At 39.9% G+C, this 21800-nt stretch overlaps 2 protein-coding genes across 3 annotated transcripts in view; one reads left to right on the top strand and one right to left on the bottom strand.

The window, feature by feature from the left end:
* Positions 1-2979: 2979 nt before the first annotated feature.
* On the bottom strand, positions 2980-17218 carry LOC133631373 (oocyte zinc finger protein XlCOF6.1-like). Of its 2 annotated transcripts, none has more exons than XM_062023568.1 (2): positions 17110-17206; positions 2980-4875 (listed from the first exon to the last, which is right to left on the bottom strand). In XM_062023568.1, exon 2 carries the CDS (start codon positions 4823-4825, stop codon positions 3518-3520), a length of 1308 nt encoding a protein of 435 aa, XP_061879552.1. In that variant the 5' UTR covers positions 4826-4875; positions 17110-17206; the 3' UTR covers positions 2980-3517. The 2 variants fall into 2 exon arrangements, 1 of the variants encoding a protein (XP_061879552.1); XR_009821456.1 differs by lacking the exon at positions 2980-4875 and adding an exon at positions 11451-11535 and having other exon boundaries at positions 17110-17218.
* Positions 17219-21194: 3976 nt separating this feature from the next.
* Positions 21195-21800, top strand: part of LOC133630973 (uncharacterized) — a 6882-nt gene continuing 6276 nt past the window's right edge. The window contains exon 1 of the mRNA XM_062022876.1: positions 21195-21304. Within this exon, the coding sequence (XP_061878860.1) occupies positions 21240-21304 (65 nt within the window). The 5' untranslated portion in view covers positions 21195-21239. The remainder of the gene's footprint in view (positions 21305-21800) is intronic.

The following is a 21800-nucleotide window of genomic DNA, read 5'->3' on the forward strand; positions in this document are numbered from 1 at the left end:
GTCTAATGTTAAATTAATATCATAGATAGATAGATAGATAGATAGATAGATAGATAGATAGATAGATAGATAGATAGATAGATAGATAGATATAGATAAGACAGACAGACAGACAGACAGACATATAGCAAAATGAGCGATACATAGACATTTCAAAATACTGTACACGCACGCACACACAATCATCAAATACTGGGGCGTTGATTTAGTTATTGGTGACTCTTTAAAAGACTCAACTCACACAATGGCAATGCTTTTGCTGCTACTGCAAGATGCCGCAGATCGTGCCCTGGGGAGGGAGCGCATATTTCACGACCAAGTAGACCTATTTGCCCGAAGTGACAAATATATATTTGAACGCTTTAGGCTAACTTAGGAGTCTTACGTTTTGTATTTCCCCTGCGGGATAATACAAATTTCTCTTCTGTAATCTGTTTTGTGTTTTCTCCATGTGTTTGATGTTCGGCTTTTCCGCCGGAATTGTGCCCTTATATGGGGAATTAAGGGCGTTTACCTATGCAAATTAATTATGGAATTAAGGGCGGTTACATATGTATATTGGGGAAATAAGGGCGTGTTTATATGCAAATTATGATAAACACGCACGCACTAACCATTTGGCATTCAGCAACTTCAAAACAGCAGGTGGGAACAATTTGGTCATTTAAGAACACGTCATGAATTTGAATGGACTCCTCTTAGGAAATCACTTAGGAAGAAAGATAAGAGGAAAAGTTATTGCTGAATGGGGCCCAGTGATTTCTCCAGATTCTCTGAACCTTTTGAAGATATTACGGACCGTAGATGGTGAAATCCCTAAATTCCTTGCAATAGCTGGTTGAGAAATGTTGTTCTTAAACAATTTGCTGAGGCATTTGTCGACAAAGTGGTGACCCTCGCCCCATCCTTGTTTGTGAATGACTGAGCATTTAATAGAAGCTGCTTTTATACCCAATCATGGCACCCAACTGTTCCCAATTAGCCTGTTCAACTGTGGGATGTTCCAAATAAGTGTTTGATGAGCGTTCCTAAACTCTCTCACTCTATTTTGCCACTTGTGCCAACTGTTTTGAAACATGTTGCAGGCATCAAATTCCGAATGAGCTAATATTTGCAAAAAATAAACATTTCCAGTTCGAACGTTAAGTATCTTGTCTTTGCAGTCTATTCAATTGAATATAGGTTGAAAAGGATTTGCAAATCATTGTATTCTGTTTTTATTTACCATTTACACAATGTGACAACTTCACTGCTTTTGGGGTTTGTATATATACATTATATATAGACACATTTATATTATATATATACATATACACATTTATATTATTTATATATATAAATACACACACACATTATATATATATATATTATACATATATATATACAGTATACACATATACATACATATATAGGGCAGCACGGTGGAACAGGGGTTAGTGCATGTGCCTCACAATACGAAGGTCCTGAGTAGTCCTGAGTTCAATCCCGGGCTCGGGATCTTTCTGTGTGGAGTTTGCATGTTCTCCCCGTGACTGCGTGGGTTCCTTCCGGGTACTCCGGCTTCCTCCCACCTCCAAAGACATATAGGTTGATTGGCAACACTAAATTGGCCCTAGTGTGTGAATGTGAGTGTGAATGTTGTCTGTCTATCTGTGTTGGCCCTGCGATGAGGTGGCGACTTGTCCAGGGTGTACCCCACCTTCCGCCCATGTGGAGCTGACATAGGCTGCAGCACCCCACGCGACCCCAAAAGGGACAAGCGGTAGAAAATGAATGGATGGATAAATGTATATACTGTATATATATATATATACAGTATATACACAAAGCAGTTGTGCCTGGTGTTCAAAAAATTGTGGCAAAATGCAATGTCAAGTCTGTGTTGCAACGTTTTGATCTTCCTCAGGCTGCACTTGCAAGGGGCTGCTCAAACAGGATGTCTACCATCTTTTTAACTGCCAGCGTGGAGGGGATACTATTTGTATCCTCCCCAGAAAAAGCAGGTCTCTATTATTTTTGTTTGGACTGGTTTGTGCCCGCAAACAGTGAAATGTAATCCCAAATGTGTTTGACATACATTCACTACCAATTTGGCGTCTTTGATCGGGGTCTTTGCGTGTGGTTTTGGCGTCACCCTGGTGGGCTGTAGATGGACACTGTACACCTATGCCCATACCCAAACCTACCGGCTCGTGCCTGCAGTCCATCAAGTGGTTGGCGTCCTGCCATTCGTGGGCTCTTCCAGGACTTTGTGGGTAAAAAATACGAGTGCAAAGGCACCAAGTGAATGCAATGGAATTGTCAAGTGGAAAAACATTGCAACCAGAACCTTCGAAGGTCCCAATAAATCAGGACATTCCCAAAAGCAAACGCTACTTTGAAGGGACTCAAGACTTGCAAACACATAAACAAATGATTGAGGAATGTTGTGATGCACGAGGATGGACAGTGCTAACCTATCCCCTTACCCTAACCCAGTGTTGCTTACTTTACAATCTAATTAAATCCTAAACAAGTGTGATATCTTTGTGATGTTTTTTGCAGCATCCTTGTGCATCACACCGTGGACAAACACCCCAGGTAAGTATTAATGTGTTTACATTTCATTTAGCCTCTATTACAATGTCATAAATAATCCTGTGCCATCCTTGTCAGGAATACTCTGCACTTGCAATTTTCTGCAACATTTCGGTGCATCACAACATTCCTCAATAAATCCTGTCCATAATTTTGGCTCTGTGCATTTTTGTAGGAGTTTGAAAGTCAAGTCTTGAGTGCCTTCAAAGTAGCGTTTGCTTTTGGGAATGTCCTGATTTATTGGGACCTTTCTAAAGTTCTGGTTGCATTTTTTCAGACTTGATACATTTCATTTAGCAGGTAAATATCCTGGTAAAATGTTGTACACTGAAATTTTATTGAAATTGTTTGAATGTATAAAATGTTGTACACTCAAGCTAAAGTGTTGGTTGCACTTTATGTAAACAAGATGTGAATGCCTTAATTGGTTAGTCCTTTACTTGATTGTTTAAACCCATTATTCATTTATACATAATTCCCAGCTATAGGAAAATTCACCTGCACTTTTCAGTATCTAGTATTTATTTCACACTCACACAGCTTGAATTGTTTGGATAAAAAGTGACAGATCAATATCAACTCACTTCATAGTATAGGATCAAATCGTTCTGGAAAAAAATAATTGGAATCGTTGTTGAAACGAATCGTTACACCCATGTAATCTATAAATGTTAGAAGCATATTAACAAGGTTGTTACACGACAATGATGTCACACATGTTATATGTGCTGATGTTGTTAGAAAGTCATTGTTAAAGTCTTGATTTCAAAACGTGCAGCTTCATTTGCTGCTGCTGTTCTCACCAGCACACTTGTGTTTCTCACACTGGTACTTAGAAGAGAAGCTTTCACCACACACACTGCACCTCCACACCAATGTGTACTACAGAGTCTCTTTGTTCACAAAAGCTGTTGTTGCAGTTCATACGGGGATATGTTTTTCACCAGTGTGTTCTCATGTGCGCTATCAAAGATTGACTTTGTACAAAACCTTCACGACAAGTTAAACAAGTAAAAGGTTTTTCTCCAGTGTGTGTTCTCATGTGTATTTGCAAACCACCAGTTCGTATAAAACGTTTACTACAAATCGGACAAGAAAAAGGTTTTTCCCCAGTGTGTATTTTCATGTGTTCTTTTAGCGCATTTTTTTTTTCAAAATCTCGCCCGCATTCTGAGCAGGAAAAAGGTTTTTCTCCAGTGTGTATCCTCAAGTGTTTTTTCAAATGGTGTCTTTCAGTAAAATCTTTACCGCAGGTTGAACAAGAAAAAGGTTTTTCTCCAGTGTGTATTCTCATGTGTCCCTTGAGCACACTTTTAAGTGTAAAACCTTTCCCACATTCAGAACAGTAGAAAGGTTTTTCTCCGGTGTGTGCTGTCATGTGTAGTTTCAAATGGTATCTTCGAGTAAAATCTTTACCACAGATTGAACAGGAAAAAGGTTTTTCTCCAGTGTGTTTTCTCATGTGTGTTTTCAGCACACTATTATGCGCAAAAGCTTTACCACATTCTGAGCAGAAAAAAGGTTTTTCTCCGGTGTGTGTTCTCATGTGTGTTTTCAATTGATACCGTCGAGTAAAATCTTTACCGCAGATTGAACAGGAAAAAGGTTTTTCACCAGTGTGAATTCTCATGTGTATTTTCAGATGACTTGGGCTTTTGAATGTCGTGTCACAGTGAGAACATGTCAAGTGTGTGTTGTCAGTGTGACATGTCTTATCTGCTTTAGAGTCTTCATCACCAGAATCGGAAGAGTGTTCCGTTGTGTCGTCACTATCTGATAGTGGAGCGAAGAGCTTGTCTGCTTGTGATCCCCCACAGTGGTCTCCATCAGCTTCTGCTGTCATGTGTTGACTTGAGCTGCTGCTTGGAGGCTCCACCTCTCTCTTGTCCTCACCTTTGACCTCATCTTCAATCTTCACAATCACACCAGTCAATGGCATCTTGGTGACATCAACCTCCTCCAGTCCTTCACAATGCTCTCCCTCGTGACTGATGCTGTGTTCTTCCTCTTCCTCTTTAATGTGAACAAAGCTCTTCCTCTGTAATGTGAGGGGGGAATGGAACTCATTTTCTTCCTTAATGTAAGAGAAATGTGGCTTCTCCTCTTTAATGTAGGGTTGCTTTTGCTCCTCCTCCTCTTCTTCCCCTTTAATGTGGGGGTAATGTGGCTCCTCCACTTCCACTTTTAGTTGTCGGTGCTCCTCCTCTTCCTCTTTGATATAGGGGAACTGGGGCTTATCCTTCTCCATCCTTGAGGTCCACTTGTGCTGCTCAGGGAGAAGATGTTCTTCACAGATGTCTACAGGACACAAGAAAAGCAACACATAGTTTAGAAAAATCCATCTTTGCTAGTAGGCACATGAGACATTGTCCTGCATATGTTCTGCTTTCAGTGCCACCCACACTGGATTAAATGTCATTTAGATTCAGAATGCCAAAGCCTTGCTGCCATATATTTAAAGTTGATTTAGCAATTAAAATGTTTATATTTACTACATCAAACACTTGCTTGACTTTTCTAGCTGTATGTAAAAATGGGGCCATTGAAGTGGAACCTGTTTGCATCAACTGAGCTGTTTTAAAGGGTAACTGGACCTTTTTTTAAATGTATTTTGCATATACTTCACAATCCTTATAAATAGGCCGGGGCGATATGCCCCAAAATAAAATCTTAGATTTTTCTCCTACTATTTAAGAAACCATTAAATACCAATGAGAGATCATTCAAAACAAGTGTTTTTTTTTCATCAAAAACTAGCAGTTTGAGATGAGATTGCACACCTGCATTTTACCTATATTCTGTTATTATTTTTAGACCATATATATATATATATATATAGTACTTTTTATGCATTAATTTACAAAAAACAAAAAGCAATATAATAATATATCTCAGTTAACAACAAATGTAGCATTGTACAATTGTATGCAAATAATGGTCTTCAACATTGAGATGAATAAAGAGCAAATTTCAAACTTCTGTCATGAATAAAATACTTCCGTAAATAAAAACTGTAGTGTTATACATTTTATTCAAATAAATAATCAAGTAAAACTATAGTTTGTTTCAGCAAGTGAACAAACCAAGGCAGTGATTGCTCAGTGCATTGTGCTTCTTTCTCATCAAACATACTTTGGGTAAATGATTCCACCATAGTAAGCTGCTTTTTAGCCCGTAGTCCGTCTGTTGCAGTCTTGTTCGCAGAGTAAAAGTAGCATTCCCTGCACTCGGCTGGAGGTTTTGAATTCAGATGTTGGAATAGGTTTGTTCTGCTGCTGTCTTTTTTAAACAAACTTTGCACTGTGCAGTCATTTGTTTCACTCATGTTGCCGCAAAACCAAAGTAGAGGAAAGACGTGAGGAATCAAGAGCATGAATTATCAGGATCCAGGGATGGACCAATAGTGCTAAAAACCTTTTTACCAAAGTTATGGGTAGGAGGTCTAATGGACTCAAATAGATCTTTATTGAATGCACATTATCTTTTAAGTCTTTCAAAGAAACAGGTGAAAACTTATCACAGAATGGCTGTTGTTGGGTTGGAGTGGGTAGGGAAAAGATGGCCAGTGGTATAATATTTGCCGTGACACTTAGTTGACAAAAAACATCATAAAATCACTGTCCTTGTCAGAAGACACAGGTAGAACTGGTGGTTGTGCACCAGGAATGTCATTTAAGGTGTCGAAAATTAGCCTTGGATATATTTTATTGGCGGTAATAAGATTTGCAAAATAAGAGGCTCATGCCACCTTAACCATAGAATTGAATTCAACTAACAGATCTTATAGATGGAGACGATGGTCAAAAAGTTGTGTTGCTTGGCTCTCAGACATTTGCGATGAGGCAACGAATATTGTCATCTGACCAGGGAGTGGGATTCACAGTTGCAATTGTATGAGGCTTCAAAAGGAGCAATTTAATCAAGAATGGCAGAGCAGTGAGAATGAAAAGATAAAACTTGTGTGTTGTGTCAATATCAACATCAATGTTGTAAGGCTGTACCACACTGTCAAATGCATGAGAACACTTCTCTGCAGACACGTTGTTTAACATACAGGACAGGAAAAATAATGCACTTATGATCAGTGATGGGCAGATCCTCCAAAACAACACAATCAATGTCAAATCCACTGACAAGTTTAACAAAATTATAAGTGTCCGTGAGATAATAGAATTATTAGCAAAACTGTGTGTGGTGTCATTCACAGGCACATTAAAATCACCCAACATTAAAATTATCTGAAGTTTAGTAATGAAAGCTAAAAAGTCACGAAACATCTGCCAGAAAAGAGCCATTTACCAGAGGACGATATATTAAAATATAATAAAAGGAATTATGATGACCCACATTGTAAATCAACAGTTCAAAAGACAATAATGTTCACTTTTCGTGAGGTGAAACCATGTTAATAGCGGAGCAAGGCCACCACCACCACGGTCTGTAGTTCTCAGACACAGATGAAAGAGCAATCAGGTGGGCATATTTCCTTCACGACACAATATTACTCCCTTGATAAGTCTTAGTAAAAAACTTTAAATCTAAATCCAGAAAAGAGCCATTTATACCAGACAGTAGGAAGCTGAAATGTTTTTTTGTCAGTAGGGATTATTGGCTTTGGGAACCTGCAGGGGTAGTGGTAATGTGGAGCACTGTCATCAGAGAATAGGAGACAGGCACTGAGGAGGGGGTGTGGGATTTAAACAGCTTGCCTGCTTCCTACCTTGCTCGAGGGCAGTCCGTCATACCAATAGAAGGACGGACGATCCAAAATAAGTAAAAATTGTCAATTGAAAACGATGGATGGTGGTCTCGAGCCAAAAATGGAGCTGAAGGAGGCGGGTAAAGCACTCAGCACCACGACCAAAGTTGGAAAGAGGGCCGCTAATAAAAACAAACATCCCGCAAAGTTTTAAATAGTAAACCGTTTTTAGTCACTCTTTAAAAGCTCAGACTGACCCCAGGCCTCACTGTTGGTGACAATGTGCGAAATGAGACATTTGATATACTGTAGAAATGTTTGCAGTAGAACTAGGAGTTCCTGTGTGACATCTGTAACAGTGGTGAGGAGAGGTCGCTGGTGTTGACTGTTCGCCGCTTCTCTGTACCCCCCAAAAACCACGCAAAAACTGCTGATATTATTGCTCACCTTTAATTACCGGGTAAGTGACCGTTTAAATGTGTCTTTTTACTTTTTACAGTACTTTTGCGAGTGTGTGGTCCATCAGCAAGCCGCACCCACCCCCGCGAACGTGCTAACAGCAGCTCTGGCATTAGCCAGGTTCCAGACGAAGCAAAAGCCATTCAGCTCTTGGATGTATCTTGTCATCAAACGAAACCTCAAATGTGGACTGCCATCTTCTCTTCTGTCGTGGATCATCTTGGCTTGTCTGACCGTCATCTACTGTTGTTGGGGCAAGTATCCTGGCTAACGTTAGCATCAGTTAACACAGGCAGCTCGAGCATGTTCGGCAGCTCATTGGAACTCCAGCGTCACCACACCAGCAAAGATCCGCGCGGACACCTCGATCTCTGTCGTGGCCCGGTTACATCCAACAGGGGTCTGACCACAGCGCCATAACATCCCTGTGGTCAGCGGAACGTCCCATCGCGCAACACCTGCGTCGCGCTGCACGACAACAACGAGCACAGATATGAGCCAGTACACTGCAAAATCTGAAGTGGATAACAGTGTCCTCTGGCCTGCAAAAAAAAAGGACTCGACAAACCATAACCTATTTGAACAAATACATGTAGAATCTTTATCCAATAAATCTGTATTTGTCCACAAACACATTAAGGACAAGGGGCTGGGCCTTTTCTACCTCACAGAAACGTGGCAGCAGCCAGAAGTTTATACAGCGCTAAATGAGGCTTGCCCCTCTGGGTATAATTACCTGAGCAAAGCCTGTACAACTGGTCGTGGTGGTGGTCTCGCTGTTTTACGCCACAGTGACATTGAACTGAGCCTTCTGTCTACCCCAAATTTCTGTTCTTTTGAAAATCTACTACTCAAATGCCAACTCCCTCTTAATGTAACAATAGCTCTTATTTACCATCCAACAAAATCCCAACCAACATTTATTACAGACATACACAATTTCCTCATTTCATTCTGTTCTACCTACATTTTGGTTATTGGTGATTTTAATATACATATGGACTCTTCCTCCAATCAACTAGCCACAGAATTTAAAGAAGTATTGGACTGCCTCAACCTCACCCAACATTACAATGTCTCCAGCCACAATAAAGGCCATACCCTGGACCTAGTTATCACCAACTCCCTCACAGTCACGGATCATCACGTATATGACACTGGTGTATCTGGATGTCTCCCTACCTTTTCCCTATGCAAAACCAAAATGTCCAATAACATCGATTCTGCCTCCTTCGGTCATCATCTCCAACTTCTTCTCCCACCTACATCCTCCTCAGTCTCCAGCCTTGTGGATTTTTTACAATAACAGTCTATCCTTCATCCTGGTCTTTCATGCACCATTAAAAAAAATGGACAGTCTCCTTCTCCCGATCTGCTCCATGGTAAACAGAGGAGCTGAGGCAAATGAAAAGGTCAGGCCGTGCCCTGGAGCAAGCCGGCGTAAAATCCGGCTTGACGGTGCATAAGTTGGCCTACCAGGAACGTCAAAAGTCTTATGCAAAAGCCCTTTCTGAGTCTAGGTCAGAACACTATTCCACAATCATCAATAATAAGCCAGGTAACTCCAAGCAGATCTTCTCTACAGTAAGTCACATTCTCAAACCTCAGATCACTCCATACTACACTCATACAGACAATAACTGCAACAAGTTCCTTAAATTTTTTACCTCCAAAATTGATAATATCCGCTCATTTATCATACAAACGCATAGTCCCAATCAAGACATCCCAGCAACTTTCAGCACACAAAATGTATCACATTCATCCCTACATCGCAGCAGGAGGTCGAGAAGATCATCTGCGGATCCAAACCCTCCACATGCTCCCTTGAACCCCCCCCCCCCCTTCTCCTCTGCTCAAAACACACAACCTTTCCACTACCCCGCTCATAACAAAAATAATTAATCTTTCTCTCCAAACAGCCAACGTTCCTCCCTCCCTTAAAACCGCTCTGATAAAACCCCTGCTTAAAAAAACAACCTTAGACCCAATCCCTCTGTCAAATTACCGACCCATTTCAAATCTTCCATTTATTTCCAAAATCCTACAAAAGGTTGAGAACCTTCATAGACATCCAAGAAAAGGTTGTTTCCATTCAGCTCAAATCTAAAATCAACCTTATGAAAAATTCCAATCCGGTTTCCGCCCCTCCCACAGCACAGACACAGCTCTCATCAGTCACCAGTGATCCGGTTCCACATCCCTCCTCATTCTTCTTGACCTCTCTGCTGCGTTTAACACCATTGACCACAACATCCTCCTCCACCGTCTACAGCACTTCATCGGCCTCTCTGACACTGCCTTTCACTGGTTCCGCTCCTACCTGACTGACAGGACCAATCACGTGGTAATTTCATCCTCACACCGTCACCTGTGGGGTCCTCCAGCTAGGGAAAATTAAGAAACCTTGAGAAGGGACTAGGGATGTAACGATAAACGGTATAATGATAAACTGCGGTAAAATTCCAGACGGTTAGTAATTCCGTTAAAGTTTTTAATAAACGAAAAGCCGTCATTTATTAATGCATTTTAGTCAACACTGCTTACTTCCTGAATGCTGAAGCGCCGCATCGCCTGCGCAAGTGCACCAGAGCCGTTCAGCTGGCGGAACATGGCGGCGACTTCACAGACTTTGCTGTGAAAATGTTCCTTCCGAGCTAACGGAGCCCATCGCTTCGTTTTACTTAATTTCAATCGCTTCTACTTCTGTGGAATCTCGGTGTGCGATTAAGAGCGCAATGCTGTTAGAGGAGAACAATATCTTATGTTGCAGTTTAATTTTTGAACGAGCAGCTGGCATCCTTCCGTCAGCTGCTGGGACTGAGAGTTAGCATGCAGCAGGCGATGTGTCGGGAACTTTGCCACAACTTGTTTATAAAGTCTGTAGTTTGTTTACTGAGATGCTCACTCCTTTTTTTAACTGCTAACTTTGTTAGTGTTCCAATAACATCATTACTAGCTAAAACGTTTTGTCCTCTCATCCAATTGAACGCAGGTTGAGTTGTCGGGGAGGCACAAAGATTGTGTATTATATGTGAGAGGTATCACTCTTGTTTATTTTTGTTTACGTGGTTGTTGTTGTTGAAGAACAAAGCTTGTTTATTCGACCCTATCTTCATTATACTGTGGTGTATTTTATATTGATATCAAAAAGTAAACAATGTTTTTACATTACTTGTGTTTTTTCATTGAACAAAGTAATTACTTTAATAACCATTCATGTGACATAGCATTTTGTTAAATGTTCTATGGTGTGTAATTAATTCTTATACGGCAGATTTCTGCTCAAACTCTCAATGGATATGTCCAGATACAACATGTACATGTACACACATTAGTACATGTAATTGTGTGCACATAACTTTAAAAAAAACAACCTCTATGAACATTTAAAAATAGAGATAAGGGCATCATATAATAAAAACACTGACACGCTGATACTATTAGTGAACAAAAAAACTAATATTTGTCTTTAAATATATAGATAATGTTTATCTATAGCATTTTTATCAGATATTACAAATTACATGATGGTGTCACATTCACAACCCAACACTGTATGACCTAACATAATAAACAATCCTGATTTTAATATTGATAAAAATAATCTTAATTATTATTTTGCCCACAACCGTGCAGCCCTACGTATAAGACGAGACCTCATATATGAACACTATATTTATCTATATGGACAAAAAGTGCAGTACTTTACAAATGTTTACTTCTGACATGCGCTTGGAGAGTCTTTATGGAAAGTTGTGTCCCAACTGAGCAGGTCTTTGGTGATTGTGTCTGGCAGTCTGTATCAATGTATGATGTCTACTGACTTGTATTTCTTTGTGGAAACACATTTTACAATACACTTTGTGAGCATTACTTCGCTCCAATATCATTCACATTAGGGCTGCAACTAACGACTATTTTGATAGTCAACTAGTCAACGACTATCTTAACGATTAGTCACATACACTACCGTTCAAAAGTTTGGGGTCACATTGAAATGTCCTTATTTTTGAAGGAAAAGCACTGTACTTTTCAATGAAGATAACTTTAAACTAGTCTTAACTTTAAAGAAATACACTTTATACATTGCTAATATGGTAAATGACTATTCTAGCTGCAAATGTCTGGTTTTTGGTGCAATATCTACATAGGTGTATAGAGGCCCATTTCCAGCAACTATCACTCCAGTGTTCTAATGGTACAATGTGTTTGCTCATTGGCTCAGAAGGCTAATTGATGATTAGAAAACCCTTGTGCAATCATGTTCACACATCTGAAAACAGTTTAGCTCGTTACAGAAGCTACAAAACTGACCTTCCTTTGAGCAGATTGAGTTTCTGGAGCATCACATTTGTGGGGTCAATTAAACGCTCAAAATGGCCAGAAAAAGAGAACTTTCATCTGAAACTCGACAGTCTATTCTTGTTCTTAGAAATGAAGGCTATTCCACAAAATTGTTTGGGTGACCCCAAACTTTTGAACGGTAGTGTACATATACACATATTTAATTGCTCTAAATTTTCCACCGACTTAATTGCAGCTTAAGTTATTTTAGGCAGCTGTTACATAAATTATAATGACTATTAAAATGTTGTCAATTTAAAAGAAAGAAAAGGCAAAGTGCTAAAAAAAAAAAAAAAAAGCAATTAACCTTGTTTATGTAATTAAAAACAGTTAAAATAGCAGCAATAAAAACAAAACACAACACAAAATCTAACTTCCTCTAAGAGAAAAGCATTTTGTGATGTTCAAAAAGCTGCACACTGGTATATTGATTAACTCTTGGCAGTTTTAGCACTCTAATAGGCTCAATGTATATATATTTGATTACCGTATTTTTCGGACTATAAGTCGCAGTTTTTTGTCATAGTTTGGCCGGGGGGGCGACTTTTACTCAGGAGCGACTTATGTGTGAAATTATTAACACATTACCGTAAAATATCTAATAATATTATTTAGCTCATTCACGTAAGAGACTAGACGTATAAGATTTCATGGGATTTAGCGATTAGGAGAGACAGATTGTTTGGTAAACGTATAGCATGTTCTATATGTTATTGTTATTTGAATGACTTTTACCATAATATGTTACATTAACATACCAGGCACGTTCTCAGTTGGTTATTTATGCGTCATATAACGTACACTTATTCAGCCTGTTGTTCATTATACTTTATTTATTTTAAATTGCCTTTCAAATGTCTATTCTTGGTGTTGGGTTTTATCAAATAAATTTCCCCAAAAAATGCGACTTATACTCCAGTGCGACTTATATATGTTCTTTTCCTTCTTGGTTATGCATTTTCGGCCGGGGCGACTTATAGTCCGGAGCGGCTTATACTCCGAAAAATACGGTAACTCTTCAAATATTGGCTATTTATTAGATTGCATGTTTAATCTTATGATACCTCCGCATTGGTGCCTGCCTGTCTGCGTGTGTGTGTTTGTGCACGCGACTATCCATCTATCCATTTTCTACCACTTGTCCCTTTTTATTATTTTTTTTACGGCTGCTTTAAAAAGTATTTCAGTTGATGGCTGACTTCGGCTATAAATAATTGTTATTGTTTTTTTCACAAAACTCCGTCTCACACTTATATTTGCATTACAAATTAAATATATTATTATTATTGTTAGCTCGCTAGCAAGGTAGAAGGTAACACTCCTACCGAGGTTGAGTCCGCATCCTCCCTCCAGATGTCCGATATCATGCCTACGTGTTAAATGCTGGCGTATCACAGATGTACTGCCATTAAAAACAAGGTCTACTTTGCAAAATGAGCACGGTGTTCATGTTTTTAACAAGAATAAGAGGAACTGTTCTCACCCTTTACATGTTAGCACTTGCCATGTTTTTGCAAGTGGCGGTGCGGACCCGCCTCCACCCAGAAAAATATGAGTGATGAAGTCATGACTATTCTCAACAAATATATTTGTTGGAGACTACATTTTATTGTCGCCTCATCGTTGCACCCCCTATTCACACACAAGCACTAATTTTACTGCTAGCTAACTAAATCAATGGCAAAACGCTGACTTTTTCGAGCTAATCAATGAACAGAAATGTGTATATGCTCACGACAGTGTATATTAAAAAACAAGAATTATTAAAAATGAATCAAACCCAGAGATTGTACATACTTTAGTGAAACACCAAAAAGCCTGATAAAATAATGATGTAAAATGTGTGTTTAACAAAACCTACACTGCTGCTTTGGCACACGCTTGTAAACAGTAGCCTAAAGCTAAGTTTTGTGTTGTTGTTTGTCTATGCACGGTGCAATCGGGTTTGTGTGCAATATATATTTTGGAATTTTGGGAGGTTGGTGAAGCGGTTGTCCTACATTAGAAGGCTAAGCTAAAAGCTACACTACAAATGGAGCTAACATTCATAATGTTACGGGTCCCAAGTGACCAGGACGGTGGTAACAAATAGAAATCTTATTTGGAGGACGGCTATTCTTTACGGAGCCCCTAATGGGACATGGATGTTTTGCGAGATCTCGCAATACTTTTTGCGAGATCTCGCAAAAGTTTTTTTTCTCCTGTCAGTGAACCGGACGTATAACAGACACAGCGATGGTGAACCGGAAGTGAAACGGACACAGCGATGGAGGAGCGGGAGCATGCGGGAGCCTACCCATCATCTGTGCTCTGTTGTGGGACCATAATACGATTTGATGTCTTTATATGTTTGGCCAATACTAAAATAGAAATCAATAAACTTCTCCCACGGATGATGGGTAGGCTCCTTCATCGCCTTGTCCGTTTCACTTCCGGTTCATCATCGCTTTGTCTGTTTTACTTCCGGTTCACTGACATAGGAAAAAAAACTTTCGCGAGATCTCGCAAAACATTTTTTCCCTCCATGTCCCTTTAGGGGCTCCGTAGTTCTTCTTTCCCTAAAAAGCAAATAAAAATTAACACAGTAATGAAGCACCGAAACTGTTCTTCTATTTATTCCACAATTACAATGTTTCCCTAGTTAACATGTCTGTTTAAATATCAAAAGGTTGTCTGTCAAATTAAACAGAAAAAGTATACAACACACAGTACGGTGTATATTTACCATTTACATTCAAATATAAATAAAACTACTTATCCAAATTCACATTGTTTCAAGTTGAAGTGCCTGTTTTCAGCATTGTTTGTCTAATGCTATTTCACACAGTACAATTAAATACAGTTTTGTTCCTGTGTAACAGGTGAAATGCCACCATAAACATAATTTGGCTTTTAACACAATATTACTAGACATTCAAAGATGGTTTCTCTCATTTAGAAAATTAAACAGTATCTAGAGAATTGACAGTAAACAGAATGTTTTGTCTGCATGAGTGTTTTTCAACCACGAGATATTGCCGCGAGATATTGTCTGGTGTGCCGTTGGAATTTATTCAACTGTATATTAGTGATGGGTCCGGCAACACCGATGCATCGGCGCATGCGTCAAGCTCATAGAGCGATACCCTGTGTCGGTGCGCGTATCGCTTTTAGAAAGTCACGTGACCGAACACGAGCTGTTTTGGTCACGTGACCGATCATGAGCTGTTCGGGTCACGTTACCGCTCATGCGCTGTTCCGGTCACGTGACCGATACGCGAACTGTATCGCACTGACGCCTGCGCGCCAAACTGTGTTTATTAGGAAGCGGCGCAATGCGTGTTGTTGACGAACACCGTTAGGGCCGCTTGTTGTCACTGTCACTCAAAGTTGCATTTCAAAATTACACAGAATAAATGTGTTTATTTTGTTTAGAATTCAGATGGGTTTGATTTGGTGCGCGGCATATATTTGCTGTGCGGCGCACGGTGTGCGCGGAGGACGCTTGAGCACCGCGCAATTGCGCAGGCGCGCACCTTAGAGGGAACGTTGCTCACAGGGCACAGAGGAGGCGTCAGTGCGATACAGTTCGCGTATCGGTCACGTGACCAAAGCAGCTCATGATCGGTCACGTGACTTTCTAAAAGCGGTACGCGCACCGACACAGGGTTTCGCTCTATGAGCTCGACGTATGCGCCGATGCATCTGTGTTGCCGGACCCATCACTACTGTTACTAGAGAAGGTACAGGAATGACGGCGTGGCGAAGTTGGTAGAGTGGCCGTGCCAGCAATCGGAGGGTTTCTGGTTACTGGGGTTCAATCCCCACCTTCTACCATCCTAGTCACGATACATGTTCACATTATTTATTGACTGTATCTAAAAAAGATAAAAATATATTTTTATTTAAATGAAGATATGAAATAATCCTAAATGAAATACAATGACTTGGTTTATATTCTTGTATATACTAGGTCATAAAATCAGTGTCAGTTGAGTCGGTCCATAAGTTGCCTGTAGGGATTTTTAATGTCCAGCAGATGTCAGTATTTAGTGACACAGTATTGACACAGTATCAATACAGTTTTGCAATGTGTCGAAACGCTTCATGAGGCCTCATCAACCCATCACTACTGTATATAGTGACATGACATATAATCATGTCATGTGTGCCTTCCTTGGGTGAAGCCAGGTTTACAGCTATGTTGTGACATGTTTTTATTATGCGGTTTGTTACTTATGTATGTTATGTTGCAGCTATTTAAAATAGTTTTGTCAATTTGTTCTGGCCCAAAATAAATTGGCCCTTTGAAACATATCTTTGTCTTTGTGTGTTGTATGTAGACCACGTTGCTTAGCAGAGTTCAGTGATGCAAATGCATGTCAAGTTGATCAACAGATTGTATTATTATCCAGTGCAATAACAGTACTGAAATGAAGGCTAAAAGGGCATTAATGGGAGCCTTAAAAAAATGTTTTTTAAATAAGTAACTAAATAGTTACTTTTCACAGTAACGCGTTACTTTTTGGTGTAAGTAACTGAGTTACTTTTGAAATAAAATAACTAGTAACTGTAACTAGTTACTGGTTTTCAGTAACTATCCCAACACTGGATATCCAGGGCTAAAGTCAAATGAAACATTAGCTGTATCCCAATTCAGGATCTGCATCCTTCGGAGGACCCGGCCTACGCAGCCTCAGAAGGCTGGACCTTCGGAGGCACCGTCTAGCCTGCGGAGGATTTCCTGGTTGATCCCTGCCACCCAAAAATCCGGGTTGAACAAAGGCGCGCAAAGCATGTGACGTAAGCGGCCTTCAAATTAGCCCTTCGAGGGATGCAGACCCTGAATTGGGACACAGCTTTTGTCTCTATGTTGTGTGTGTGTTTCCACATTAATATATTTTACAACACGGCCATCTCAACAAAGGACTTCAAACAAACACAACTACTAACTCGACATTTCACATCTACAATCCGACAAGAAGATCGTCAAACTTGTCATAAAACGTTCATGGAAGACGTTTATGTGATTTTCACCGTGTACCAACCTTAAAAGAAGAAATGAGGCACGGAAGCTGTCCTTTCTCAATCCAACAGCAGTCTGGCAAGGAGGCGGAAGTGTCCTCGATCAAAGGAGTCCGGCGCTCACACTTTGGTTCCGCCCTCTCGTTTCCCAGTAATAATGTTTTGTTTCACACCAAATATTGCAATAATTACTCGAAAATATTACACAGTAATAATATTAGGAAAATAAAATACTCCACAGTGTAAATAAATGGCCATCAGTCTTTTTTGTTCAGGAAATGAAACAGAAAAAATACAAGGTAGACAACATATATTAACATGAAGTCATTTAGTGCAAACATGAATATACAGTATGTCAACATGACGATCCAGATCTGCCAGAAAGGGAGTGGGAAGAAGGTAACGTGTTTGATCTCACCCCAAGAGTCTCATTGAGCTTCACTGTTACTTTGTTTTAGATTGTACACACGTTAAATCATGGTGGCGTTCCCACAGGAAACAAATAAGTATTACACTGTAACAACAATTTATACCAACAAGGTAAGAAGAATAAACAATACCAACGATGGTGATTGAGCACATGTTAACACTATGAGACAGAATACAACAGCAATTCAAATTAAAATGAAAGACTTTCACCCTTAACCAGACCTGATGTTTATAAAATTGTCGAAATGGATAAATAGTTCGACATTTCTTGTGTTGTAAGTGCAGTTTATTCCAGAGTTTCAGTCCGCATAGAGCCACACAAAAAAGTGTACGAGTGGTTGGAGCTCTCGGCAATAAGAAATATCCAAAACCTTAAGCCTGCACTGGTGTTATAAAAAAAACATTGTAGGTTAGGCGGTCATCTTTTATGAAATGCTTTATATAAGATTATTGATGTATTGAATTTAACATGATCATCACATTTTTAGCAATTTTGATTGCATGAACAGATTACAAGTAGTAAATGTTCTAAAAAAAAACAAAAACCTTGTGAATGATCCACATTTCTCTTTTCTGTAATATGATCCGGGGATTAATTGTGTTCTGGTAAGTATTCCCCCTCACTCCAACAAAATACGTAAGTGGTAGTACCAAGGTGCAGTATGACGTACGGAGTGCATTTTCACCAAGGTATACTTTTGCTTTATTTAAAATTGAGAGGCTTTGGAGATTTTTCTTTTAATGATATTGGGGTTATGCTAAGGGTTAGGTTTAAAATGGAGTATGGGGGTTGAGTTAGGGTTAGGGTTAGGACCCGTAAAGGTCACAACCCTGGGTAGCACTGTCCAACGGAACACTGACGGACCCAAGCTCAAACCCCACCGAGGACCCCCGGAAGTCCAATCAGACACGCTTTATTAATGCAGGTCCCCCCGAAGGATCGGCTTTAGGAAGACTCCAAATGAGTTGCTGAAGCCAGTGTGTCAGCACTTCCATGGGCGAGTTCTGAGTGGTAGTGCAGACATCTCAGGTGGGCTTCACAGCGCCGCATGTAGTCTTTTGTAGGGCAGTTGAGGCTGGAGGAAGCGAGCTGCAAGAGGTGTCGACCGGGGGCCTGATGTATTCAGCACATTTTGGTCTGTCCCTCTCTGTTCCAGGTGGACTGCAGGTTGTGGGATGGGGTTCCTCGCAAGTCTCAGCCTGTTGCTGTGGCTCCTGAGATGAGACGGAGGGAATCTCCCGCCTGCATTTATGTTGCCGTCGTCTTGTCGCTCTGCATTAAAGGTGCGATGCAGGTACCGTCCGCGTGTCCGTTGAGCTATGGTCTGTCTGTCTGTGTTGCAGGTGCCAGGCAGGTCGTAGAAGGGAACTCACCAAGGGTCTCCTCCCGTGCCTGTAGTTCCCGGAACTGGACGAAGGGAGTCGCCAAGCTGAGGTCCTCAGTTGCTTGCAGCTCGCTCGGATGTGCCCTTGTATCCTGGCTGTGAGAAGGGGAGGGGGTGGATACTAAGAGAGAGGCTATTCGGGCCTCTGCTTGTACTAGAGTGTCGACCGCCAGTCTGCGCCTCGATTGTTTATTTGCCCAGACCGAGGCAATTGGAAATGGGGACATCCAGCCCGTTCCGATCAAGAGGATCAGTTTGTCCATCTCAACTTGTAAGGTTTTTTGGTATTGGTCCCTCAAAATGCAAATTGTAGTGTCTACCCATTCGTTGGCCTTGTCCATGATCAAGGCTTGTGTATTGGGATGAATGACCGCTGGCCTGATCATGTTGGCCAGAGTGAGAACCATTTTAGATATAGTGGGCGGCTGATTCTCTTTAGTAATGTTTTTGAGATGATGTATAATTTGGATGATGTTATTCATGCATCTGGCTTTGGAGTCAAATTTATTGTCATGCCTGGTATTGTCGGGGTGTTTTGCTTTTTGGGTGTGTATGCTGGCAAAATATGTGCATGGGGTTCGAGAAAGGTTGAAGTGCAAGACCTCCACTATGATTTTGTATGCCTGTAGTGACACAATGTTGCCGCCGGGGGGCGTTCCATCGCCTGACCCAAGGTTTATCGCTATGACGTCGGCATGTGTCGAAGCCGGGACAATTTGGGTCACCAACTTGGTGTCTATGGTCCCCTGGTGTTGCTTCAGCATAGGTTACGCGAGGGGAATGCCGCGTCTGGTCCAGAAGCCGGCTATTTTGGCGGGTATATTCCGGGGGGAACCAACTTGCGCCAGTGAGGTTGTCTCCGCCGGACCGGAAATGGCGTCATATCGCCTCTCAACGTCATCGACATTGTGATAAATCTTGAAAAAATTGGAAAAAGTTCCACATTTAAATTGTTTACTAAACTTGTTGTTATATATATATATATATATATATATATATATATATATATATATATATATATATATATATATATATATATATATATATATATATTAGTTTACAACCCCCTGGCGCTGATGTGTACTGTTTTTGTACTTATTTTGATTATTTAAAAAAATAATAATAATTAAAAAATACATATAAAAAAAAAAAATAAATTGGAAAAAGTCGAAGTTGACTGCAAAAATGCCCCGTCAAAAAAACAGCATTAAAGTATATTTGTCTCGCCTTCGATAATTAACAAGAAAAACGAAAAAAAAAATTAAAAAATATAGAAATATAGTAGGTATTTATTAAGACAAGTCAAGGCAACCTTTCGGTAAGTTATACCTTCTTCAGGCCGACTTAGCTAGCGTGAACGTCTTCTCGACGCTATGTAAAATGACTTGTAAACAACAGGTAGGGTCAACCCGGAAGCAATATTTAAAGAGACAGTCGTCTTGCCATGCCGCTCATGGGCGACAGCACCCTCTTCAGGCCAAACACAGCTACAACATGGTGTATATTTTTTCTCCATTGACGAAATTATGTAGAAAATAGAAATAATAATCAAAACTAATTAAAAAAATATATGAATTTTAAAATAAAAAAATAAATAATATGAAATAACTTGAAAAATAATAAAACACACCCCTGGTTACACTGTTCCATTTTGGAATCTAAAAGAAGCATAGCCAGGTGAAAAGAGAACTGTGGCCCAAAAAAGGTGTTTTTGGACAGTTTTTTAAGGGATTTTTAAGACTAAAATTCAGTTCTCTGCAACCCCAAATAAGTAGCACAGTAGTAATCCAATCCAATCCACTTTATTTATATAGCACATTTAAACAACAAAAATGTTTCCAAAGTGCTGCACAAAAATATTGAAAACAAGATTCAAATACTATCCTTAGCTCCACCAATGACTGAATAAAAACAACATAAATAAATATAAAACCAATATAAAAACAACATAAAAGTAAATATGATTAAAAACGACTTTAAAGGGTCAAACTAATTAAAACAATAAATAGAAATAAACATGTAAAAACACAGAGGACCACACAACTCACATAGTGTTAAAAGCCAGAGAATCGTCATCTAGCGACTTCTCGCAACTTTTATGACAGCAAATAGCTGCTTTCCTTACTGAAGAGTTGGCAACACTGTCCACTCTGACCTTGAACTGCTCATCGCCTTCTCCAAAAGAGCTAATCATTTTCAGGATATTTTAAATAATTTGTCGGCATCTTTTAATCCCACTCCTGGTGATGTTTGCATAGCTCCTTGAACGTCGCCTGGTGAAAGATAGCCGCTGATATCCCCGCCGACTGCGAAAATTACGTGTAGTTCCTGAATGCGACATGAAGGCGGCGGCGGCGGCACCTTTTGATGTTGAGAGAAGCTCAACTTTCTGCGAATCTTTCAGGTAACGACGTTATTTTTCACCTTTTTCACGTCGTTTAATTATTTTTGAAAGTATTTACATGACTTTCGCGTGACGATATGCTGTAAAACATGCTTCATGAGACAACATTTACAATGTAGTGATTTCCTTCATACTCGCCGAACAGCAACTCGTCCTTAGAACGGAACATAAATACCGTATATAGTCATTATATATCATATAGTCATGACTTCATTCATTATTTTATTATTCACTGGTTAAATACGAAAGTGTCAATTAAGTGTATTAAAGTAGGGGCGATATTACTGTGGTACAATGCTAGCCTGTGTCAAGTTGGCCCCCCTTATAATTGCATCCATCCACCCATTTTTTTACCTTGTAATTGCAAATATTAAAATTACACTTCTGTTCATTGGTGCTGGTTTGTGCCATAATTATTTTTTAATCGTACATTGTGCTGTTAGGTAAGGTAATTCTGAAATACATTTTCTGACCAGTGACGTCACCCAGCCCCCTC

This window comes from Entelurus aequoreus, linkage group LG16 (genome assembly GCF_033978785.1).
Source record: "Entelurus aequoreus isolate RoL-2023_Sb linkage group LG16, RoL_Eaeq_v1.1, whole genome shotgun sequence".
In the NCBI taxonomy this organism is placed as follows: domain Eukaryota; kingdom Metazoa; phylum Chordata; class Actinopteri; order Syngnathiformes; family Syngnathidae; genus Entelurus; species Entelurus aequoreus.